This window comes from Necator americanus, chromosome V (assembly GCF_031761385.1).
Source record: "Necator americanus strain Aroian chromosome V, whole genome shotgun sequence".
Lineage (NCBI taxonomy): Eukaryota > Metazoa > Nematoda > Chromadorea > Rhabditida > Ancylostomatidae > Necator > Necator americanus.
In genome coordinates this window covers 6,982,855-7,009,006 of record NC_087375.1, presented here as the reverse complement: position 1 = coordinate 7,009,006, position 26,152 = coordinate 6,982,855, and the positions used below count along the sequence as shown (strand labels likewise).

At 38.7% G+C, this 26,152-nt stretch overlaps 4 protein-coding genes across 4 annotated transcripts; 2 read left to right on the top strand and 2 right to left on the bottom strand.

Annotated features, from left to right (window-relative positions):
• RB195_013171 (uncharacterized protein) lies at positions 1-5,782 on the bottom strand (the record flags this gene model as incomplete). Its single annotated transcript, XM_013448915.2, has 21 exons — positions 1-45; positions 258-383; positions 460-540; positions 916-1,045; positions 1,124-1,229; positions 1,289-1,403; positions 1,470-1,574; positions 1,634-1,729; positions 1,810-1,939; positions 2,022-2,138; positions 2,269-2,359; positions 2,815-2,915; positions 2,971-3,077; positions 3,162-3,288; positions 3,381-3,475; positions 3,629-3,679; positions 3,739-3,829; positions 3,998-4,080; positions 4,449-4,586; positions 4,641-4,748; positions 5,633-5,782. 21 exons carry the CDS (start codon positions 5,780-5,782, stop codon positions 1-3), a joined length of 2,193 nt encoding a protein of 730 aa, XP_013304369.2.
• Positions 5,783-6,872: 1,090 nt separating this feature from the next.
• On the bottom strand, positions 6,873-9,779 carry RB195_013170 (uncharacterized protein; the record flags this gene model as incomplete). Its single annotated transcript, XM_064202864.1, has 9 exons — positions 6,873-7,080; positions 7,197-7,332; positions 7,403-7,485; positions 7,543-7,676; positions 7,730-7,835; positions 8,223-8,310; positions 8,382-8,493; positions 9,311-9,420; positions 9,578-9,779. 9 exons carry the CDS (start codon positions 9,777-9,779, stop codon positions 6,873-6,875), a joined length of 1,179 nt encoding a protein of 392 aa, XP_064058745.1.
• Positions 9,780-9,867: 88 nt separating this feature from the next.
• On the top strand, positions 9,868-16,312 carry RB195_013169 (uncharacterized protein; the record flags this gene model as incomplete). Its single annotated transcript, XM_064202863.1, has 19 exons — positions 9,868-9,939; positions 10,919-11,019; positions 11,139-11,235; positions 11,383-11,475; positions 11,574-11,660; positions 11,919-12,087; positions 12,145-12,323; positions 12,446-12,571; positions 12,641-12,760; positions 12,918-13,008; positions 14,338-14,489; positions 14,544-14,622; positions 14,675-14,839; positions 14,896-15,012; positions 15,219-15,284; positions 15,343-15,432; positions 15,493-15,607; positions 15,681-15,839; positions 16,255-16,312. 19 exons carry the CDS (start codon positions 9,868-9,870, stop codon positions 16,310-16,312), a joined length of 2,136 nt encoding a protein of 711 aa, XP_064058744.1.
• Positions 16,313-20,841: 4,529 nt separating this feature from the next.
• Positions 20,842-25,844, top strand: RB195_013168 (uncharacterized protein; the record flags this gene model as incomplete). Its single annotated transcript, XM_013448911.2, has 8 exons — positions 20,842-20,891; positions 21,084-21,205; positions 21,675-21,745; positions 22,347-22,440; positions 22,864-22,937; positions 24,815-24,880; positions 25,139-25,301; positions 25,654-25,844. 8 exons carry the CDS (start codon positions 20,842-20,844, stop codon positions 25,842-25,844), a joined length of 831 nt encoding a protein of 276 aa, XP_013304365.1.
• Between the last annotated feature and the right edge of the window lie 308 nt (positions 25,845-26,152).

Here is a 26,152-nt window from a genome sequence, read left to right as displayed (position 1 = left end):
TTACGCATGTGCATGTACATGATGAGCTTCCACGTACGGATTTTCCTGAAATTACCAGTACTAGGATAATATGTGAAGTGAAATTAATTCAGCTTCCTCTTATTTATTTTTTTCCAAGCGAATCATTTTCTAGCATCGAATTCTATGTTTTAATGGTTTTTTTTTTCGAGAGAAATGAGGAGAGATGGATAAACGTTACTAACTAAAACAGTGCCGAATTCTAGATGACATATCCAAATGAAATAATCAGATCTCACCAAATCCTTCAGTGCCGCCTTCTTTGCTTTTGCCATTGTGGAAGAGTGACGTGTGACAACATTAGTAATATAGAAATCTGGTAGTATCTTCTGAGCTGGTGTCAAATCAGTATCAACGGGGGTGGACTAAAAGAAGTTCTTATAGACGACTGCAATAGCTGCTATCAAAAGTGTATGGTCAAACGACGAGCTATTAACCTACCGAAACTTTAGCCAGTTGCAAGCCTTGCTTGAGGTACCCAGCCGGTTCCACATCACCGAATCTAACCAGATGAGGTGCAATCTATAATTCATTCCGTTTCTCATAAAATGCACGTAAATGTAAAGTTTAACCATAGTAATAACTACAGTAACATTGAAGAAAAAAAGAAAACCATATCGGTCAAATATTGGTTTCTATTTGTTACGCAGAAAAAGAGAACACTAAGAAAGAAGAGAAGAAAAAGAAACTCTCGAAACTGCAAAAAGAAAAGAATGATGAAGAAAGAAGCAAAATGGTGCAAAAGGAAAGCATCGTTTTTTTTTCTTTTCTTTTCATCTTTGATGCAGCTCTCAAGAAATGGAATGCTCGGAAAACACGGTGGAAAATCGTAAATGTAAATGAGGTAAATGATAAAAAAAAAGAGAAAAGAAGAATTATTCAGAAATGCAAACACACCTCTGATATTCTATGGCGCAATTGTCTAAGATCATCGTATGGTAGTGGTTTTCCAGCAACTTCCGAAATAGCTCTAATAATCTTCCAATCAACCCGAGCGTCGCCTGGAGGCGGAACCGCGGGTAACGTCCTGAGCGAGAGTGGATCATCATTTTGTGCCACCTACTTTCGGCTTCAGTTAGAAGTTTCAATGTCATCAGTCACTAACCTCTGCACCCTTCCTTCAGTATTTACAAATGTACCCTCTTTTTCAGTGTAAGCAGCTCCTGGTAGGATCACATCAGCCATTTCTGCCCCAGCATCTCCATGATGACCTTAATAGTTTTTTTTTTGCTGGAACTTCCTCTAAAAATCTCCAAGAAATAGGATCAACCTTGGTAGACCACGAACGCGGATGGATCAAGATTTTGTCTCGTAACCTTCTCTTCATCTGCGCCTAACATATAGAGGAACTTGATTGGCTTCTTACGAATCGCTGCTGTGCCAGCCTTAAAAACAGAGAGCAAACACTAATTTTTTAAAATTTGTCAACTGAATATGAATGGCATGCTGACCTGATATCCCACATCCAGAGCACCAACTTGGCCAGCCCATCGGTGCAGTACGTTCACAACCTTCCTAGATTTATCACAAGCGCTGCCAGAATGCAACTTATCTGCCTAAAAATAGCCACACATTTCAATACTGAGAAGAAGGGAATATCTGGCATATTCCGTACCAGTTGTTGAACTTTAGCCAGTACATCGGCACCCTTTTCTCCTTGTAGAACACCCGATCCAACAATGATCATAGGGTTTTTTGCAGACAGCAATCGCTGAAAATATCACCGTTTACTTACCACCGTTCCACATTTAACTTCAAACCCTGCCATGCAGAACTAAGGACAACGTATACCTTCGCAAACTGTGATTTTCCAGCCATGACGTCATCGAGTGCCTTAGCGCTATCACCAAGATGTTCGTAGTCGTACGTAAGATCGGAGTGACCTCCAATAACACCCACTTCAATGTCAGTGTTCAAGTAACTGCAATATGGCTTTCTCAGCATAGTTTTTCCATTTCTTTCCGTGTCTAGAGAACAGGGAATTGCTGAGTAATGTAACTCACGTCTTTCTTATTCTAGCATTAAGGACAGGTGCTTCATAACGTGGGTTCGTCCCAACAAGCAGAAGAGCATCACAATTCTCTACTCCAGCTATTGCATCATTCATTATGTAATTCGATCTGCAAAAATAGAAGAACTGATATTATCAAAGGTATTCGTTCCAGAAAAAAACATAAAGATCTTCTCAAAATAGTTACTGCTTCCGAACTAATAAATCGAAGTGATATCCGAGTGAATTTTGAATCAAACCTAAGATCTGATGTAGCCGGAAACTCCTCCTCGGTGCAAAGGTTTTCAGAGTTAAAACGATTGAATAAATCCTTGAGCGCCACCATAGATTCTGAACAAATACACGCATGGGATGATGTCTCCCAAGCACACTGTGCGTCTTCGTTTATCAAAGCGTTCAAAATATTTCGGGACGATTACAGAACCATTTCAAATGAAATTTGCACTCCCTCTAACACGTCTTTGCACGTCCGTAATGAGAAGTTTGGAAAAAGAAGGTTTTCGTTCGCTGAAGAAATTTGAAATCACAATTGAAATCCACAACTATACTGATATTATGTAATATTCATCAATTTGCACATCTCTACAAATGCAAATACTCTCGAGGCACAAGCAGAGATAAACTTTAAAAATGGACTCAAATTCACTTCCAGACCCTTTTAGAAGTGCAACTTCAAACTTTAAACTTTGTGGTAAGTCGCAAAATAAATTTTCAGCACCTAAATAAGCAATATGCATAGACAATATGCGTTTCCTCTATCAACCAACAGTACAGTAACCACTCACCAACATCATTCAACCCTCCAACAACAGCAGCTTTCAACTCAGCTGGTGTCTCGCGGAATTTCTGCGCCACCGTGAACAACGTCTCCTCCCAGTTAGTTTGCCTTGAACAAAAAATATTGGATATTGAAGAAATGGAAATCAAATGGGACCCTTCACCTCAAAACGCCATCTTCATCTTTAATCATTGGAGAAAGCAGGCGTTGCGTCTTTAAACCATCAACAGCAAAACGAGTCTTGTCACTGATCCATTCCTCATTAACGTTCTGGAAATATTAAAGGTTAAGCAGCAGTGTTTATTCCTAATGGGCTCCTAGAAATTCTTGAGGATGCGACAAACAGTTACTAACGTCGTTGATCTTGGGGATAACTCGTAACAGTTCGCCGGTTCTATGTGACAAAACTATATTTGAGCCGATAGCATCCATCACGTCCACGCTTTCAGTTTTTCGGGTCTCCCATGGGCGAGCAGTGAAGCTTAACAGAAGAAAGAATGAAAATGAGACAATGAAGAAAACATTTTGAGGATTCCTGTTAAACAAATATGCAACTACGAGAAAATCTAAGACCTGTATGGTTTGCTCGTGAGTGCACCGACTGGACAGAGATCTATGATGTTACCAGACAGCTCAGAAGCGAAAAACTTCTCAACGTAAGTGCCAATCTTAAAGGAAAAAGGAGCTGTATATACTACTTCTGCTCTAGGAAATAAACTGACATATCAAACATTAATTAAACGGTTTCATTAAAGAGACGGAAAGGATGTAAAATCCAAATAAGAATGAACATTTAGTGATATAAATTGAATAGTACGAACCTGAAGATCTGATCCTCGGCCAGTTGTTCCGAAATCAGGGAAACCAGCTATCTATAATCGAAAGTTGAATCTTATGAGACATAGTTCACTCGAACACAAAAAAATCTCACCTCGTTAGCAAATCGGACACATCGCGTACACTGGATGCAACGAGTCATAACAGTCTTAACTAGTGGACCAATGTTTTTATCTTCAACAGCTCTAAAAAATTGAATTTTGAAAAGATGAACATAACCAGTACACTAACAATTCCAAGTGAGCAACAATTTTTTTTAAGCATTTTTTCACAAACTAACACCACGTGGTCGGGTAGTAGGCCTAAATTTCGCTGCAACCCTATGAAAAGGGGGAAAAATGAGAATACTTCACCTCTTTCCATCGTAGGTGCACTGAAGTCGTCCGCGGTCGCTACCGAATGCCATCGACTGATCTTGAAGATCGCATTCACCTCCCTTAAAACAATATATTCAATTCATGCAGAATAAGGCAGAAATTTCTAAGTAAACCAGAACCGCTGAAAAAGAACAGCAATAGCAAGATAAAAAACCTCTACTCAGCATTTATATGAGGGACTGGCTTTCTGTAAGTATGCCAGAATCAGTCAAAAGAAAAACCCGAGCAAAAGTAAAGAACCTCTACTCAACACTCAAGTGTAGGACTGGACTGGGTACACAGGTCAACGTGAAGTGTTCACCAATAAAAGCCAATGTAGTGTCATTCCAATAAAAATGTTTATAATTTGAAGCTTCCAAACAGTTCTAATCTTTCGTATCGCCTCTATAACAGCTACATCGTTTCTTGTCTAAACGCAGAGGCATACCTGATCGCAGATAGGACAATCCAGAGGGTGATTGACTAGCAGGAACTCCATCACACCCTCACGAGCTTTACGAACAAATTCTGAGTTTGTTTTCACCTTCATCCCTTTCATCACTGGCATTGCGCAAGAGGCGACAGGCTGAAGAATATTTTTGCTTCTTAGCTCTCACATGAAAATGTTACGGTACCAAACCTTAATGCTTTTTTCGACTTCGACAAGACACATCCGGCAGTTTCCAGCGATCGATAGGCGATCATGATAGCAGAACCGCGGAATGTCGACACCAGCAAGAGCGCATGCCTGAAGAAAAACGAAAGCTCTCAACAATAAAAAGAAAAGAGGAGCGTGAATGAGAAACACATCTGCCGCAGACGTTTTTCCCATTCTAAATGTACGAATATGACAGAAACGAGGGCTGAAAATTGTAATATGGTTCTCCAGTTTTTAAAGATGATCGAAGACCCCCAAATAACGTGTATAATAGTTTGAACAGAAACATAGACCCCCTAGTGGTTTGAGTGGTGGATGATGACGTTTCTCTGAACATGAACAGGAACATCCGCACACCTTTGTTAGTTAATGGTTAGGCTCACGGATAACACTTTTTTGTGAACCTTCCTGGAACCGTTCGATAAATAATTCCATGATAGTTCCATACTAATACATAATAATTCCATACTACTCAGCAATGGTACGAGGTATTCTTGCAACATATTTTGTCTTTGTGATGTATAACAGGAGCAATGACATTGCTCTCACGACGACATTCTGGACACCACTCTTCAATACAACACTCTCACACAACTTTGCACATCAAAAAGTAAAAAAGTAAAAAGTAAAAACTACAGTGAGAAAATTAAAGAGTAAAAAGTAAGTTAGGAGTAAAGTAAAGTAAAAAGTAAAAAGTAGTGATAGTAGCGGCAATTTTTGGCAAAAATTTGAAAAGTGTTTTCCTTCAGTGAATGAATCGACAGATGGTGGCAACAAACCAGGAGACAAGGATACCAAAATGGAAGCAACTGCACTTCAAGCGAACTCAACGCCTCTACACAAATATGATAAGTAACACTTGAAAAAAAAAAAACTAGCTAATATCATGGATTTTACTGTACACTTCGCTACTTTTCCACACTAGCGGCTAACTTGTTCACATGAAAAAAGCAGAACAGAAATATTGGTGTAACCTGCAAAATGGTTAGTCCTGGATCCACGAGTATCTTTTTGTCGTCAATAAACACTTCGATCTTTTGTGGGGTGGTTGCGGTTGATTGCGTACGTCGGCAGGCAATGCTGCCGTAGCGCACCGCTCGCGCTACCGAACCGACGCGGTGCATACCCTAAAAACTTATGCGAATGCATATGGAAAAATCGCGTATTTTATGTGAACTGCAACAAACGAGCTATTGGTATTTCAGAGTAGGTGACCCTGCGATAACCACATTTGACGACTCAAACAGTGTAAGATTTATCTCGTTTTATACGTATTCCACCCAATATTACGCTTTATTGTGAGTAGAACCGAATAAATATCTACTTTAAATATCACAGATACGATATACGATGTGTACAATAGATGAGAAATAGTAACTGACGACGAAAATTAACACTAACTTGAGAGAAAATCAAATAATGACCAAAGAAATCAAGTGCGGGAGCAGCACCAAACTGTCTTTTCGACTTCTCTAACTAAGAGGTCAACTTCTGAACACTACCTGTCATTATAATACGTTGAGATCTATGGTAGGGTCAAAACTACACGAGCCACGGGTGCAGCTGTGTTAATGGCTGCGCTCGAAGCGATGCGATTGAGAAAGCGGTAGGAATCGAGGTGGGACCATCGCTAAGTGAAGCGAAAAATGGTGTTAGCAAAGGTCCTCTCTTGATCCTAACCGCTTAAAGCCACTTACTGAACTGCACCGTGTTTCATTTCACCGTCTTTTGACCTTACCATACATATATTAAGGCACAGATATGGGGTTAAAATGAGCGCAAAAGGGTGAAAGGATACTCCTCAAAATTTTTAACAACGCACAAAACATGGAAGTTACTGGGAACTATAATACCACGTGCCGATATATTTGTAGAACCAACCGTATGTACAAAAACACGGTTAAGTTGACTCAATAAAACAAGGACAAATATAGCCCAGAAGTTGAACGCTTGACAACAAGTCGTAAAGATAGCATCTCAAGTATCATTCTTCTTCTTCTTCAAAAAAAGAAGTTCCACAAATCCCTCCTAATACCCTCCAGACACATGAAATCCTCTTCATTCCCAATAGACAATTGTCTCCACTTATTTGAAGTTAAGAATGCTAGACAACAATTTGAAAAAGAAACTTCTTACCGCTGCATTATAATCAGTTCTAAATCACAACACATTCTTTCAAAGAAAAAGCAAAAAAAAAAACTTGAGGAACGATAATTAAATAGAATCGGCCACGCCTCCTTCAACAGCTACACGAATATTAGGATTATTCATAGGATCAAGCAGGGGATCTTCTGCTGCTCCTATTCCAGCCTTCGTCAGCACAACAATTACCGTAACCAGCAAAAGGAAGAGAAAAAGCGCAATAATCAGAACACGTTTATATCCCGTGAAGTGATCCGGTGTGGAGCTGCCGTATTTCGCCCTAAAAGAGCAAATACAGTTTAACTAAGCACGACTTTACTCCATATAATTTCCCCTATGCACGAATGCTACTGCAAGAGTTCAAAATAATCTCTACTGATATGTAGAAAAGGTAACCTCCATATGCCTCTCAACCACTCTCTCGCCGGTCTTCTTTTATATTTGTTATGCTCACTGTCTGCATCTCGTTCGCTCGTCCTCGAGAGAAGTGGCTGCGTGTCAGGTTCAGCACCACCCGCATGCTTCTTGCGTGCTAAAAAACCGTTGAGGTAGAGAACAAACATAAAAGGAGAAAACGATTTGGATAGAAATAGAACACATACACGTAAAGGTCACTTGCTCCCTCTTTCCAGAAAATGCAGCATCATCTATCTCTAACGCCACTTCGGGTGTTGCTGTTCCAGACCTAAATTTTCTCTTCCACTCTCAATTTCTTTTTAATGAGCAAGGAGAAGGGAATTACCTATTCGCATGACTTTGCACTGGAAAATGGCCATCGTTGTTCACTACATTGAAATGTGGCGGTCCTGATGTAGAGTTGCTGGTAGGTCGGTGAGCTTGTTGAGGAGGCAAAGACGTAGGTTCCAGTTCAGGTAGCTAAATAGTGTAAAATCCAATCAGAAAGGAATGAAAAAGGAGTGAAAACTCACCAGTGGCAGTCCCAGGCCAGCCCTAGCCCAGTTCGCTTGTTGAAGTTTAGTTCGGAGCTCATCAATCATCGGAGAAGTTTGATTCATCGCAGGAAAGAGGGCTTCCCTGAGTCATTACAGAGTTAAGAATGTGAATATGGTTGTCATGTTGCTTCATATTTTGAGAAATATTTCAGAGTATCACACAGTAACCATCATCTAGACAATATTGAAAAAAAAACGCAAAATGGAATAGCTGGATATTCTGGACATGCTTGCGAGATTACTTTTCGGCGGATCTTATGCAAAATCAAAACGTTTCGAACATAATTGTATATTATCAGCGCATTAGCACTGATTTCCGCAACATTTGTAGCAATGACCTTACGCAAAATACCTGATAATGCACGAAATACTAGAAGATTGGAATGAAAAAAAAAATTGATTTGTGTGAAGGCAATACGTTCAAAAAAACATCGATTTTCCAAAAACCAAAAAAATAGAGGAAGCTCACCGACAGAAGGGGCAACAGTATCCAGCAGGTGCAGTTGTTGCAGGGAAGCGCCGAGCCCACTCATCCAGACAGGACCAATGTAACAGATCTGAAAGGGAATTAGTAAATCAAAAAGATTCCGCATTCAAACAAATGATTCAAACCAAAGAATGAGCTCACGTAAACACTGCAAACGAATAGTCTCTGCGTCAGCCAGAGGTCTCTCGCACAGCGAACAATTTGTGTCGTAGTCACAATCTGTGAGCCATTGCAAATAGCTCTGCACTACGCACTAAAACAAAGAAATAATGCTATGAACGATATACTGTCTTAAATAATGAAAAAAATCAAATTCAGTCTGCCACCGATTTTTATTTGAAGGAACATGTTGAACGAACAGTTCATTAAAGGATAAAGTTTGAAGTTTCAGGCGTTAATCAATCCGCTTGGGATTCGCCCCCACGTTCATTTCAATTCAGAATAGTTTGAGGCTTACAAACGTGTAACTGGCCTATACAAGGACTTGCGGTGGCTAGCCGATGTGCCAAGCCAGTAGTTTTATCCTCCCAGACACGTCTTGTACCAATTTATCGACCCCGGAAGGATGGAAAGCTTGGTTGGCACTAGGACGGAATCGAAGGTCCGATTGATCACGCTGCGGTCACCAGGAACCTCTTACCGACTGCACTATAGCGCCCCACAACATTTGATTACTGTTTGAAGTTATCCGCTTGCTTTAGCATCACGTCTTACGACGAAGATGCCTCCAGAAGCCAGTCAAGAAGAGATACTGCAAATATGCTTCTGAACACTTCTAAGCTTCTTCGCTTTTAAACGAGTGTCTCCTGGGAATTAGTCGTTGACAAAAGAATTGTAGTTTGACCACTACATCTGAACTGGCGGTCTTTACGACCCTTTTCGCTTTAAGGCTGCTAACAATTCTAATTATTTACATGCAAAATTTAATAGCTGCAAGGGAACCACTCAGAACGTCTACAAATCCAAAGAAAGAATAGAAGAGCTCTCCGCCACATGACACAAGTGTCGATTCGCGCTGGGGTAAAAGTTGTATCCTTTAGTTTTGTAAAAAAAAAAATCGAACGACTTACACCACGGTGATTCTCCACCAGACAGTGCTCACAGACGTTAACACGATGTTCGAAGCAAAAAAGGTTTGTGACCTTCTTCCTGGGACATTTACACAATCCCATCGCTTTCTCTGAAAGAAGGGAACGCTACTCAACTCATATCCCAAGCAATTTCTCTGAGATTAGCACAATTAGCACAAACCAAAGTCCTAAAAACCTTGAACGTCTTGAAAACTATTCTTAAAGAAAAGGAAAAGTCTCGCCAATAATAACTCGACAAAGACAAACCAGTACTAGAAACGTGTCCGACTTCAGCAAGAGAATGTTGGTTGTTATCGATAATGCACCTTACCAGCAGGGGATTCGTTTTGGGACGCGCTTCACCAATGACGTCGATGCTGGAGTGAACATTGCTTTGACGTGTTTCTGTTTGCTTTTCCTTCTTTTTCTCCATTGGTTGAGGAGTTTTTCCCCAAGATTTTCTGTACATTGTATAAGATTTGTCGGAAAATATCATGCTTTGGTCTAATTTATCACCGCCTTCAAAATTTGACGTTCCAATGATCAGCTGTTTTAGAATGGGTGCTCAGGGAAGCAAGGTCAATTTTCGACAGGCTGTAATTGATCTCACATCGAAACCAGGCAAACAGGTTCGTGGTCTCGATTTCAAATATGCTGCCTTTTTCTATTTTTGCCATTTTCCTGTTCTTTTTTTTTCCTCTTTTCGATTCATCTCGTTAATATTCTTCTCTGTCCGTCTTTTTTCTGATCAGTTAGAACATGCACTAAAAACTTTCCTATATTTGCAAACTCTGCTCATTTTTATGTTTTGCATGGTTTTTGCCGCTTTGAAGTTTTTCGTTAACTAAATTAGCTGGCAAATGCAGCTTAGTCCGCCTATTACTCTGAAATCAATCCTAAATGTGCTGTGACCACAGCTCGAGAGAAAGATCTGCGGTGTTCTCTGCCATTTCTTTGTCTGTTGTTTTGAAAACTGCCATTTGTACTAAAACCTTGAAGCAAAGCTAACCTATTAAGGTGAGATTTTTTAAATTGAGCCGGATTACCATATTTAGCATTTCACTGCATTGTAACATAAATTTCCACTGAGGAAATAACTTGTCGTAGTGTGCATGCAAAATAGTTTAATTTCCATACTACATGAGTTAGAGCTCATCAGTGAACAACGATTTTGCATGGATTATCAGATCCTGAGAATGGTCTGGTTACCCGTAAGGTTAGCTAATGCGTGAAAATGAACAATAGAAAGCGTTAATGACTTCAAATAAAAGCATATATCTATTTTTCCTTCTATAAAGGCCTTTGCAGGAACATTCTAGATACCTGTTTTTCTTATTTTGGCTAAAATTTCAACCGAAGAAAAAATCTCCTGAATCATACGCGCGATAGGGGGGCCGGACCCTTCTCAGGAGGGGGTCTAACTTCTAGGATGCAGCGCAGCAGGTGATGAGCTTTCCTTCGCCGATCGTCGAAAACTGAAGCGGGTCTCTTCAGCAACCGTCCAAAAGTGTAGGGGTTCGAACTATCGCATGTATAACCTGGATCTTGTGCAGAGTCTTACTCCTACATGTTAGCAATGTTATAGTCGATAAACTTTGGTATATTCAGGATGATGACTCCTTTTGGGAGCAATTATGGTCGCCTGATAGTGTTCACAGTGTTAATGACGTATTTGCCATGATTCCAGCGGATGACGTTCGAAAATTGAGGTTCGTTACATTGTCTCATCTTTCCCCAGTTTTTTAATCCCAACTAGCTCCTATCTATCTGTTAATAAGGCGTTTTTAGTTGGTGATTAATCCAATAGTTGACAATACAATCTTTTCAGGGAGGATTCACCTAAAAATCTTGCCACTTTATGTTACAAAACTTTGGAAAAGTTACAATATGCAAGAGATCACCCTAACAATCTAAGTGAAAGAAAGGTGGCGTTTGAAATAGATTCTATAATAGGTTTTTCGTGTAAGTTGATTATCTTTTGTGTAATTTCAGAAGGCTTTTTTTTGGGTTTGCCATAATTTAGCTTGTATGTAATTGGCTGCTTCAAATGACTGAAAGGGTTTGATTTTCAGGTAATCAACTGTATTCGATTGCTCACTAGACTTATGCCGTACATGTTTGAAGATGCGGAATGGAGGGGCTACTTTTGGTCATCGGTACCAACTGTAAGTTCCTCATTATCGTATTTCATTTTCATTGCCAGCTCGTTCTGTTTAACTCGAGTTCTGGACACGTGAATTTTTTTCTACGAAATATTTGTTAGGGTGATGGACAAACGCCAATGGCCAGCGTGTTATTGGGTATCCTAAGTGATCTGCTTTTCTGCCCTGGATTCACAGTTTCTTCCAAGGTATCGTGATATTTAATTGTATTGCCTATGACGCCAAAAATTTAACATCTGCATCGGTACTTTTTTCTGAAAGTTTTTCTGGTGTCATACAATTTTCTTGTCTCTTGTGAAACGCTTGTAATCCATATGCAAATTTCTATTAGTATTCCGTGTATATGATTGATATGACGCTTGGTATTTTTCATTGTCAAAATGCTGCAATTTTTGGAACGATTCACTTTCCCTTAGCTTATTTTTGAAGAACAAGTCATTGTTCAGGAGAAAACCGATGATTTGGCTTCGCTCGAGACATGTGAATTGATTTGGGAAGCAGGAGTAGGCTTTGCAAATAAGCCAGTTTCCAGCGCACAGTTCGACCAGAATCGTACTGAAATACTTAAATTACTTCTGACGTGTTTCTCAGAAGTAATATATGCACCAATTACTGGTAAGTAACTTTGTTCGTTGTTAATTGGAAGTTTGCTAAATGCCTTCATTTCTCTAGATGAGAGTCGCCTTCGTTGGGTTGCTCGTTTTACTTCGGCTGAGAATCGACACGTGCTACCATTATTCACCTCATTACTTAACGTTGTTTGCGCCTATAATCCTGTTGGACTGGGTCTGCCATACAATTATCTGCTTTTTAATGACTATCGGGAACCGCTTGTAGAGGCTGCACTTCAGGTGAGCTATTCAGGTCTATTTTAAACTGGAAATCTTGTGCTGAAGCGCCAACCTCTTTTTGTTTCTAACCTTTAAAGGACCCTTATTTGCCTTTTTCATGATCTTTCCGTAACATAATTTAGGTCCTTATTGTATGTTTGGACAAAGACAGTCAACCACAAGCTGATGACACTGGCTACTCCGATAACTACTTTATCAACTATCTCGGCAGAATACATCGAGAAGAGGACTTTGATTTCATGCTTAAAGTACTAAATTTTCCATTTGTAACGTGCGACATATTGTTTACCATTTCATTACACAATAACCATTTTCAGGGCATAACGAGATTGCTAAGTAATCCTTTGCAGTCTACATACCTGCCTAACTCTGCAAAGAAAGTCAACTTCCATCAAGAGTTACTAGTATTACTGTGGAAATGTTGTGAATATAATCAGGTTGGTTATTTGACGTTGGTTGACCACATTTTACTCAATTTCACAGCGACTCTGAAGACCTCATGCATTTATTTACATATTTGGTTCCTTAAAGTGAAGGAATTTAATTATTACTCTTATACACGCTATTTGGAAGATTAGATTGTAATTTTTGCAGAAGTTCTTGTTCTACGTTCTAAAGACATCAGATGTCCTCGAAATTCTGGTCCCAATTCTATACCACATTACAGAATCAAGGAACGATCCAAGTGAGTATTTATTTGCAGACTTTGCTTGTTCTAAACATTTTTGAAGAAATTATCCGAAATTGTGAAGAGGTGTTGAAAGTACGAAGGATCTTGCACTTCCTGTTTTGATATACATTCGAGCGATGCCAAATGCCCATGATTATTCTGGGAAACCGACTTTTTATAAGCTTGAATATTTGTAAATGTACCACGTAAATGTGTCTACAAATGAAGAAAAGCTTTTTTCTCTGCTCACATCTGTCTTCGCTGGTCAAGTCTTGGAATCGCTATACTAGGTGTTGTTGAACAGCTTGTCAGTCTATCATTAATAATTTCATCAAATACTCTGTCCAGTCGTCGCAGAACATGTTATACTGGCGTGATGCATGGCGTCCACGGTTGTGGTGGCCACCGCACTCGACAAACTCTTCGAAACCCACTTTTTTCTTTTTCTCGATAATTCTTTGAACTTTTGTTTCCATCACCTATGCATGAGTTAGATGGTTTAGTTTTTTAGTTGGTTACCTGTACTTCTTTATTTGCTCTCATATAATATTGCATTAATGTCATTATCTTACCAAGCTTTGGATCAAGTAGAACAGTTGCAGTCTGACAAACACTGCTGCTGTAAATTCTGGAATAAACAACTGCTACGTTCATTTGAACGTGATCTTAAGCTTCAGTGCTCATAATACTGATCGAGAAATTTCTGCAGAACTCACTCGGAGCAGAATTGTAGTTTGAAACCGTCGTCTTCGACTGGTTTGTACGTTTTGTAGTTTTGTTTTGGTACTTTGATGCCTGTAAGATTTTAGCTTGTAGAGTTTGAATCTCTTTCTCATTATCCTCTGGTAATTGTGTACTTTTAAGCATTCTCCAGAGTCGTAGTTCCAGAAGAATCCTTCTTCGGCAGTTTAGAAGTTTCTCCTGCGTGGAGTTCCTTCAAAGACTTCAGCTTCATCGTGAATCATGTATCGTGAACGTGAACGTAAATCATGTATACTTACGCATAAAAAAGGAGCAGAAATCCAAACCATGCAGACTAGATATTAGAACCGTCTTAATAGCGAACTAAATGAAGAAGAAGTTTGGTGAGATGATGTGGTCTTGTCAATGCTAGATTTTGCAAAAAAAAAGCTATTAAAAGCAAAAAAAAGAGAGCACCGAGGAGTTTGTCGTGGTCTGTGGAGGTGGTGGCCACCTTCATGGAGGACGTGTTTCATTAAGCGCTGCGGTACGTTCTGCACTGTGCTGTCTAAGTAGATACACAACAGTTAAGTTGTGGAAAGAGCACGAATTTTTTTTTAGCAAGTTTAGTTCTGCATCGAAGATTTGATTGGTTCTGTTTAGCGCGTGTCGGTTTAATTCACATGGGCGTGTTCCTTGTGCTGCTGCTAAGTGGAGAACGTAATTTTGGTGTACGTCTCAATAAACCCTATATCGCAAAAGCAGCCATTGATATTCAGTCTTTTACGGGAACTCATGCTGATCTGTTAATCATTGTAAGTTACATTTACGTCTACTCTATTTTGTCAGAGAAAATTCTTTTATTACAGGTGTTCCATAAATTAATAACCACAGGAAATCATAGACTTCAATCTTTATTCGATTGTCTACTTACAATAATTGTAAATGGTAAGCAAATCTCTCGTATGAATGATGTTATCGTGAAATCGATTGTTTTTAGTATCTCCATATCTAAAATCGCTGTCAATGGTGGCAGCAAATAAGTTACTTCATTTGGTCGAAGCATTCTCAACTCCCTGGTTCCTATTTTCTTCACCAACAAATCACCATCTTGTGTTCTTCCTTCTTGAGGTGTTCAACAATATTGTGCAGTATCAATTTGATGGTTAGTTCGACGACAAACGTAATTTTCCTGTAAACACTATATTTTTCTTGTTCCAGGTAACTCTAACTTGATCTATACCATAATACGCAAACGACAAGTGTTTTATCAGCTTGCCAACCTCCCAACAGATGCAGCATCAATCTCAAAATCGCTTTCGGGAAGAAAAGGAAAAGGTTAGTAGAAAGAATGACTGCATGTCGCCCTTGAAGTTGAGCTTCTAATTTGCGAAAGAGAGCCACAGGGCGGCGCTGCACACAAGAAATGTGTTTTTGGTATTTCCACTAGAGAATGTGAGAGTATTCATTTATTTGTTTTTTTTTCCTTATCGTAAGTGCTCACAAAATCTTTTCTCATTCCTGCTGATTATTATTCCCTTCAGCTAGAGAGGAAATGGTAGACCAACTGAAGAGTCCAACAGCTCCAGCGGCGCCAGAAATCCCAACTGGTAGGCTTTCAAAATTTCGCTTTATGTCTTCAACTATCGCTAAAATTTCAATCATTAGGGTCCACTGCTGGTTTGGCCGCCACCCCTCAAGTGACAAGTATGCCTGGAAGTTCAAACGAAACAGATGGGAAAGTGAGTCCAGGAGAAGGTGGGTCCGACATTTTGCAGTGTAAGTTAACAACGCTTTCTGAACCCTTGAGCTTTGCAGATTGGGCACCTACTGCTGAGTGGGCAGAACAGTGGAAATCAAAACTTCCACTGCAAACAATAATGCGTCTACTCCAGGTTCTAGTTCCTCAAGTGGAGAAGATATGCATTGACAAGTGTGGCTTCAAATCAATATTTTAATAGAATCCATATTGACCGCTGATGTAAATGCTTTTATGCAAACTGCAGAGGTCTCACTGACGAAAGCGAAATTCTGAAATTCCTCCAACATGGCACACTTGTGGGACTTCTACCAGTACCGCATCCGATCCTTATTCGAAAGTACCAAGCAAATGCTGGAACAAATCACTGGTTCAGGACTTATATGTGGGGAGTGATTTATTTGCGGTAAGTCTGCAGTTTTTACTTGTTATTTACTTATTTCTTGTGCAAATAAGAAATACATAGGTTCTAGAGCGAACGAAGGGGAAGGAACAATTTTAGGATGTTTAAAACATGTTACACAACTCATCCTATACCTGGATTATTTTTTAAAATCTTTTCCACCACGTCATTTTCCTAGTTTGATTTTTCCCGCACAGAGAATATGTAGTAGGAGTTTTTTCGTAGAATCAGTGGAATAATCATAAAACAATATCAGCGCATCGGATCCAATCATCAACATATTTGAATCATTTGGTTGGCCAGATATGTTACGACATTTAATTATTTAAAATCTGAAAATGGTCTCTTTATTCATCCTGAACTTGGAATTTAGGTGTTTACGATGATCCTTTTCTAAATGTTCACTCACTCTTTTTAGTAACACAGAGCCTCCGATTTGGTACGATACTGAAGTCAAGCTATTTGAAATCCAGTAATGATGCTCGGCATGCGGTGGCATTTCAAGTGATGGATTTGATTTTATAAATTGACTTCTGATCTGTACGTAACTAACAACCAGAATAGTTGTTCTCCTTTGATAGTGATGAGTTGTGATATAGAAGTATTTATTTATCCTGTTTATTCTAGCATTTTCTTCATAGATTTTCAGGATAGAGAGATATCACGACTTGTAAATATTCCATATCAGGCGCTTGATGCACTGGATCCTGTCTATTTTTGTTTCTAGTCTTTTGCTCTGTTTTCATCTCGATTCTCGTAAAATCTTTTCCTTTCATGGGTGCTTTGGATTAAGGTGAAATCAAAATGTTAAGTTTTCTGGCCATTTTGAAGATTACATAAATTATCCTATCAACTTACTTTTCTTTATTATCGTTTCGTTCTCTGTAGGTGGTTCTCATTTTTAATAAATATTTTCGCTGTCTCAGCAGTAACCTACCATTGTGCACCCATTCCTTGCCCGGATCCAGAGATATAGAATAGGAGATAATAAGATCCTATCCTATCTATAGAATAGGATAGTATCTTATTATCTTCAACTCATCGCAACAACAACAACAAAGATAGAAAGCTTACAGAAGAAATTGAAGAAGTTACAGAAGTTTGTAGGAAAAGGTGGATTATTTTTCCGCTAAAAAAACTGGACAGAATCAAACAGACAGTTGAAACCGAGAAGTTTAAGATAAATGTTCTTTTTACAAGAAAAACAAGGATATCCTAACTTTTCTTCTTAAATTTGACATCATCTTGAGCATCAAATTACGTAAGCCGCTACAGTACAGGGGACTGATCTCTGCTCGTTGTATTCTTTTCTCTTTTCTGTATTTTCACTACGTATTTACCGTATTTATATATGTTTGTCTTTGCCAGTTTCTTTTAGCTCGTCATTTAGCGTAGTGAAAGACTGAATAAATAAGTAAATAAGCAAATCTAACGACAGCTGGTAAATTTGTCGATTCCACGCTCCATAACAGAAATGTCTGGGTGCGGTCGCTTGGCGCGCTCCAGCTGATTTGATTTTACATTGCCATGGTCTATCGGACGTCTTTTAGTGAGTCGATTTCGAAGGTTTCCCTGGTTTTCGTGGATTTAATCATTTATCAGTACTTAGTAACGGGTAATTTGTTCAATAGTACTCTTGGGATTGTGCGATTCTGCTCGACTCAAAGCTTGGTGGTGTTTTTTTTGGAAATGTGTTGAAGGAAATACGAATTGACGTAGTGTTGTGTTTCTATCGATTACTTCCTTAATGCGATGAATTCCTGGCAAATATACTTGGTTTAACTTTCGCAAAACGTAAAGCATTCACCTTATTCTAGTTCTACTTCCAAGTTCAGGATTTTCAATGCTCTGATATTTTATTTATTTGTTGCTTTGTGTCTTATTCCCTTATATTGTTTCAACGGGATGTTTCACTCGTAGTTCGCTTAACTAGGTTTAGTTTTGTTTACCAACATTCCTTGTAACATCTACGTGACCGACCAGTTTGTATTCGGATCGAATTCTTTCCCTTTTCCTTTTCTCAGTCCCAGGTGACCTTCAACATCTGTTTTCGTTTCATTGCTACTCTTTTATTCATAATACTGCCGTCAATTAAATCCGTACGACCGCGGTGAACAACGATTCTTTTTAGAGCTCGTTAAAAATTCGCGAAGGTTTTTTTCCAAGAGTCACACATCAGATTTTCCATTCCCTAGGTTTCTTTTTTCTTTGAGCAGTCATTGCAAAACACAGAAATGTGCAACGTCATAAATTCTTAGTTACTTTTGACTGGGCTCTGAAACCATGTAACCCACAGTATTTGTATGCTTTCATATTTGCAATCTTATTCGTGTACAATTTCTTAAATTTCAATAAATTTCTTCAAATGATAATTCTTAAGGAAATTTATTTCTGTTGCTGAACTTATGCTGAATATTTTTTCGTTTGGCATCATTTAGTTGAGTCTTAAAGAAATTTATGCATGCATAAAAATGCAAAGTTTTGCGGAATTATGCCAAGATTCAAGGAAGGTCGAACTTTCGCGTTTCTAAAAGTTATTTATTTATTCTAAATCTAAATGTAGTTATTTGTTCTAAATCGATCGGTATGGTTGAGGAACCATTTTTCAATTCGTTTGCTTGTGTCTCATTCAATTTTGCGCTTTCTTCAATCGCATTCAGGATATTTTTTCGCATTCTTTTTTCGATTTTCTAAGGAACTGTATTAGGTTTAGATGGGGTTTTGACATTTAATTTAGCATTAGAACCCTCAAAAGTGTGGTTACATAAGATTTGGAGGCTTTCGGCGAACGGAAAGGAACGCCAATACTACGTATTCGTCTTATCGCACATCTTTTTTTGTGTGATGATTAACGTCGGAACTAGTTAGCCGATCTGTCTGCTCTTCTTTATGCAATTTTCGAAACGGTTCAGTTCATAGCGATATGAAGTCGAGATAGCTAACAAGAACCAGCTTTTCGGTGCTGTCTGTGGTAAGATCTGTTGCGAGATGGCCGGACGCCGCTGACTATGACGACGACGATCGTCTCGTAACCCGTTTCGTCATCGCCCCCGCTAGTGAACCCGCTTCTACGCGCGACGGGTTCGCGTTGTCGCGCGCAGGACTCATTGCCTGCAAGCGCCAATTGAGTCTGTCTTAATTCACGACGTCATCCACAATGTCATCGACCCAACATTTTCTGTTACATTGATCTCCGAACGAAAGCCGGGGAAATATTTGATTCCCTGCCTTCTTGATCCCTCTGGTGGGTCGTTGCTGATTGGAAAGCGGAAGGAAGTTTTATGGAGGAGGAACGAAACTCAGACGCCTCGGACTGCTCCTCACGACCTGATTCGGTAAGATTTATTCAGAATAGTTACTTTGTTTGTTATTCTTTTGCCTAGTTTACCTACTCAATCTTTTCTTTAATACTGATGGAATTATCGCTGCCGGTTCTCTCCGATGAGATCTCTCATCAGTGGCGAAAAATTTGCGACTTAAGTTTGATCCGATAAATGAGTTGTAATTGGTTCCATCTTGTGCAATTCAAGGTGATTTATAGTAAGGTCAAAACGACATGAAGCGTGGTGCAGTTGCGTAAACGGCTCGGAGTGGTGCGGTGGCGCGTAGCGGTTAGAGTCGAAGCCCTTGCTAACACAATTCTTCGCTGCAGTTTGCGATGTCTCCAGTCGCGTTTTCCACCGCGCCGCTTCGAGCGCAGCTGCTTACGCAACGGCACCGTGCTTCATGTCGTTTTGACCAGAGTATGCTTCGTAAGCGAAGTAAGGTGGCTACGTCGTAAGATTTTAATTGATTCTGAATTAAGCGTACGTTATAAGACTTGATAAAGATCATGGCGAAAGGGAACTGTCCTATAAAAGCACTACTGCCTAGCACATTCAGTTTTATGTGCTTCGCACTGAGATTCTACAGATATTGTAGTCACTGTGTACTAGCATTTCTTTCCTCTGTAGATTCATTTTTTATCCTTTATTGAATGGTGAATCTGGTTTTTTGTTTTTCGTAGGTGCCATAAGTTCTTTTTCTTGAAGCTTTTTAAATTCAATCCGTATTTTTTTTCGTTAAAAGTGCGTCTTGTTGAAGTTTTTTTTTTTGAAAACTCTCCTTCTGTTTAACTTTGCTGCGTTCCCTGGTTTTATTTAGATAGAAAAAATGATACGGGCCAGTCAAACTATAATTCCTCACGATGTCCTGATTCCGCAGTTCGATAGAACTTCATTTCTAGTATCTTTCTCTCAACAAAAACTTGATCTACAACTTTTTATGGGTCAAATTCTGCAAATATCTGCACATTTTTGTTGTTTGCGCAGACGAGAAAGCCGGAATGATGGCTTCTTATGCTTGTTGCTACTGGTGAGGTGAAGGTCAACTACCAGAACTTTCGAAAGCAAACTTTTTGTGTGCTTTAGAGATCTGGGTTTTTCGAGGCTGCGCGACTTGCGTGGAGCTACAGCAACAGATGGCGCGTACAGTTATTTAGTTTCAACTTCGTTTACTTCATTTTCGTCCTCGTTTTCTGAACTTTTCGCGTTTTATTTCGGCTTTTTTGTTCAACCTTCGTTCTTCGTCACAGCTTCATCCTTTCTATAGTTGAAGTTAATTCTACTGCATTTAATGTTGTTAAGGCAGCTGCGAGCGGCCTTGTTACGAATTTTGTAGTTGGAACGTCGAGATTAAGGGATAGTCCAGCGATATATAACCGAGTTATTATCACTAGCACGGAGCACAAAACATGAACATTGACGACAGTGCATCGCCAGAACGTATCATCACCGATCGACGAAGAATCCTATACTCTGTGAGAAGCGACACTATAGAACTAAGTGCTGATTGTACTCTACATCATTCGGTGAATTTCGTGGACAAAATCTATTCTCTTCAGTTTACTAAAACTATGATATCTCCCTAAATATTTTCCAAACCCTTCCGAGCTTTTATCGAATTTCTTCTCGTTGTTGTCGTTTCAATTGTTATCCGTTATAATTTTTGTTGTGTTGTTTACAGAATGGGTAATGAGGGAAATCTGAGGAAGCGAAAGTACTGTTGGAATAACACGTAAGTCGTTTTGAAACGTTTTGCTTTTGTTGTAGAATTAGCTGTAGCACAAGAATTAGTTTGAATTAGAATTGCTTATACTCTGTCTTTGGCTTAACCTATTAAATTTCGTATGAATAGGAAAGTTGTCGTAAAAAGTGACTGACTTTTTTTTGGTGTAATAAATGTGTGGAATTTTGTGTATAATTTTAGTACTAAGCAAAAGAGCGTGGAAGCTGGGATCAGTGGGCTATTCATAACATGCGATAGTCATGAAAAGCAGGCTATTGCTGAAGCATATAACATCATCGATCACTTGATGGAAAATACGAAAGGTCGGGTTTGTGTCTTCAATGATTCAGAGGGGTTCTTTTAGTTTTCTATTTGGAATAAGAATTTCCTCTTAAACAAAATCTTGAGTATTTCTCATTCAAAATTGTTGCGATATATATGATGTTCATCACTAACTAATTCCAAATAGAAACAGTTGTAAAGTTCTTATAAGCAAAAAGTCTTTGAAAGCGTTGTTTGTCGTAAGTGCTAGATATCGGAATTTTTTCAGTGCTTGTAGTTCGCTCGTCTATCTTTTAGCCAGTTGGCATCCTACTCCCACTAGCATTACTGGCGGTAGCTCATTATTTGTCGTAATGATTTGGGTACGCACTGCGCAAGAGATTACGAATGACTTGATGTGCACACGAATGTTGCAGAAGAACTTTATGTTTCCTGAATATCCTATCGTCTTAATGATCTTAGTAGATTTGTGTAATGATGTAATGTTTACCAGCCATTTTGTTTTTGTAGCTGCAGAGCATACCATACACCATTCCGATGACGATGGTAGTGGAGAGGATGTGGCTGATTCATTGAAAAGAGTAAGTCCGCCAATTTTCACGTTCTACATCCACTCTTTGCGTTCTTTTTTTTTTCGTAGTATTGCGTTGGAATGGTAATTACCAATGAGAATTGAAAATGGATAAATACTGTAATAGATTATTGTGTCACTTCATTTTGCGACATTGTTCAAAATTTTTTCGATTGACTTTCTTCGCTAACTTTCTCGCTAAAGCGAAGTGTAGAAAACTCTGACATTAGTTTCACAATGAATTTGATGGAGACATATAGCTTCGTTTGAAATCCACTAAATTTTGCATGACTTGCGAATTCCAATCGTGCACAGCTGTTTCGCAAAATTTTAGCGTTCTGCCAGCATGAGTTTGAGTATTCTTCAATGTTTCTGTTACTATTTCATTGGTCGCTCACTTCGTTCATTCTATTTGAACGTTTTTATTCAACATTTGTCGGCCTATAGTTTCGTACCTGCTTTCTAGCAGCACTGCTGTATTTTGATGGGAAATTAATGTGCCAAATAAGTGACAAAGTATAGTGTTACTCCTGTCTCCTAGATTTCGATGTTTGCATTTGATCGTTATCTGTTCTATCGTGTTCTAATCGAAATTCTCTGAACATTTTCAGGTCTGTGAAGAGGTGCGAGATAACAAGGAAAAAGTTCGGAGATGTAAACAAAGGCCGACTGGTGTGAAAAATTGTCTTTTTATAACGGTTCGAGGTAGGTTTCGGCACTTCCAAAAGCTCTGTTTTCTTTTTTTTTTTAGAAATCTGTCGAATATTCCTATTATGCACAGTAGTCCTGGTTTGTGTGGAGTCTCGTCTTGCAATGCACAAATGAAAGATATACATGAGATGCAAAACTCATACACTTTTCATTCTATTTTATTTTTATTTTAATGCTTAATTTGTCTTACGCCATTTTTATTGTTAGTTGTAGATGAAACAGCGATAGTATTACAGCTTGAGTCCTTATTATTTGATGAAGTTGTACTGAGCAAGCTATTCTCCACTTTAGTTCTTTGAATGACTGAACAACTCTTATTCTGAAGACTTAGTATTATAAGAACAACCTCTTCTATGGGACTTCATGTTTTTCTTTTATTTTAACTACATTATGCATTTGAAGAGGAACGGTTTTCAGATGCAGATGTTGTGGATCTCGCTGAACAAATGGTATCATATGCACAAGCATGTAGGCAGTGCCGATATTTACAGGTAACATTTATTTGTTCACGTTCAAGCGTTCAAAGACCGACCTCAAACATTGCGATGAGTGTCGATGTTTAATATCTAACAATTTCTTCTCCTATCTAGCTCTAGAAGCTTTAAAAAATTTTTCCTAACAGCGGCGAGAAGATTTCATTCGCAAGAATTTACTGTGTTGTTTTGGCTTACTCTTAGCTGTAAATTTTGTTTGTACCTGATCGAAGAAATCAATCAATAACAAATAGCAATTTTCTGTTGGGAATTCCTTTGAGGATATGAATTAGTACTACGTTTCAAAAATAACGCAATTATTCTTCGGAATTTTTCTCGATTTTTCCGAGAATGTCATTTTTGAATGGATTCAGGTTTGTCAGTCGATGCTAATTTTTTTCCGCATATGGAATACTTTATTCAGTAATTGTTCGAATAATTTACCCAGAGTGTTGCTCAATTTGAATATTCATTATTGAAGTGGTTTTTCTTCGTCTAATTATTCGAAAAACTGAAATGCTGGGAATATTCTGACAGTCGGCATTTTCGAAAGATTTGTTTGCTCAAGCAGTTGGACTGTCAGTGTTTTTAAACACTTGCTTGTCCGAATATTCGTTTTTCTTAAATAAAACATTTTAAAGATGGAATTACGTAGATTTGGTAGAGGTACTAAAGATATTTCATACCATCCAATTTTTCTGAAAAAAAAGGGAACCGAAAAACAGCCAAACTGGTCCTGTTACAGCATTGTGATGATTATAGTCCGGTCAAAACGATATGAATCACGAGTGTAGTTGTGGTGTATTTGCGTACGGAGCGCTCGGAACGGCGCGGTGGAGGCAGTTGGGACCGTCGAAAACCATAGCGATGGGTGGTACCAACAAAGGTTTCACCACGCTCCACGGAAGCGCTCCCTGGAGAGCGCACGCAATTGCGTACGTGCTTCATGTCGTTTTGACCCTACTATATGTGGAAACGAAGTGATACGTTGTGGCTACGAATGGTAATTGGAACCATGTAAGAAAATTTTCCTCTGCTTGCATTCCTCGAATGGAAATTGCTCGGGAAAAACAAGTAGTTACAACTGGCTTATATGCGTTACTAACTACCTGCCCACAAGTGAAGTGTACGAGATTAAACTGGTCTCTAAAAGTGAGGTCTATCTAGATGGGATAGCATCTTATGGAAAAAACCACCAAATTCTTTGTATTTGCTGAGCAGTTCCTAGAAAATATTCGGGAAAAAAAGGACTCGACATTGAGATGATGCAGACTTCAAACCCCTATTCTTTAATAGCTGATCTTCTTATACGTCTTCAATAAATCATAAAAGAATAATAAATTGGTGGCATAGTCAATATTCCTCCTTAGATCTAGACTCTAGATTTCTTACAAGTTAACCATTAGTCTAGCCTCGAGCATTTCTCTCTTTACTTAAGGAAATCTAAGTTATATGTAAGTAGAGTTGAACAAAAATCGTTCGGAACATAGGCGTAGATATTTTTTGTTTCATCTATTGCTTTCCTCTAACAATTGCGACAGTTTATTGTTCAAAGCAGGGTTCTCCTTTAAGAAGAGAATTTTGACATTTTTCCCCAGTATCATCGAATAATACGGCTTAGCTTTGGACAACTCGGGTTAATAAAGTAGTCGTGGGCATTTTTCTAGCGTAGCGCCGATTATTTTCATTTTAAAAAATTCTGTCATTTTCTTGGTTTGTCACGTAACTTGACTGGACTGTCATATCCTACTCTTCGTGGCCATTTCAGACCATATCATTGCGGTTTCGGAATATTGTATGTTCCTGTTGTTGCGAGGTCTTTCTGGCAAAAAATCCATAATTATATCTAGTCTTCCGAATTTTCGCCAATCATTTTCCAGCTTTGTACGTTTCAGCGAGTGCTACCAGTAGAAGAGACGGCTGATGTGAATTTGAAGAAGTTGAATGATATGATTTTGAAGGTATTTTTTCCTCTAAATCGATTGTGACGCTTTTTATTATCGCTTGTCGCAGAGTTGGCCAATGATTTTGAATTTACTGTATCTCAACAGAGATTTTCTGAACAAAACTGATTGGTTTTGGTACTTTCTTAGAAATTCTATTTTCTTGTGGTTTGATGATCAAGTATTTTGTTTGATTTTTAACTGAAAGTTGACACCTGTGACAAATTTTAAACCACTTATTAAGGATCTCTGTTTGTAGACCGATTGTGTTTCTAGTGCGTATCTAAACACTTGAAAGCTAAAGATGACGGTTCGTTTCCATCATATGCACTGGAATTCAAAGCTCGAAACAATGACTCCATTAGAAAGTCGGATGTATTAGAGATGCTAGCCGATGCAGTGAACGCAGTTGCTCCATCTGCAAAAGTGGACCTAAGCGGTGAGCTCTATCTCTCTCGCGGTGTTTGTAATCGCCCATAAATACGGTATCTTATCATACTGGTGGGAAAGGCGTTGCTAAGTAGTAATCAGCAGTAGTAGCGATCCAGAGTGGATTTTCTTCAGATCCCGAGCTTCTTCTGAGCGACCTTATGTGTCTTTTTTTTTCTGGATAGAAGACTCGTCTTAGATCTATAATACGAATGTAAAGTCGAACAACTTTGTCAAAACAACAAAGTGACTGTGCTTCATGTACATATATGTTTATTTTTGGTGTAAATTTTTTTTTCTAAATTCAATTCTTTGTGTTAAAATACCTGTTTTTTTTTTTTGTCAAATGAATCTGCTTTAAGGTGCAAATGTAACATTCATGATTCAAGTGGTGCGGAAAACAATGATGATAGGTGCGATGCCGAATTATTATGCGAAGAGAAAATACAGTATGCGACCTAAAGAAGAAAAGCGGGATGATATTAAAGAGACCGAGAATTCCACTGGAAATAATCAGGCTGCCCTGAATAACGAAGAGGTGGGCGCGACGTGAGATGTAGAGGTGCGCGGAATTCCTCTTTTTTTAATCACACTGTTAGTGTTTTGTTTCATTCTGCTGGTTTAAGCTATGATTTAAATTAAGTATTGTGTTCATACATATACACATCTAACATTTGTTGCTCGTCTTTTTTTTTAGTATGACGAGAATTGTTGAATACATGTTTATTACATTTCCAATGTTGTTATTGATATTTCTAGCCTATGCTAGTATCCAAATAAACTATTACGATTGCAAAGTAAGTAAATGACGAGTTGGAGAAATCCGAGGTCTACTGGTGTTTTTTTCTCGGCTGATATTTC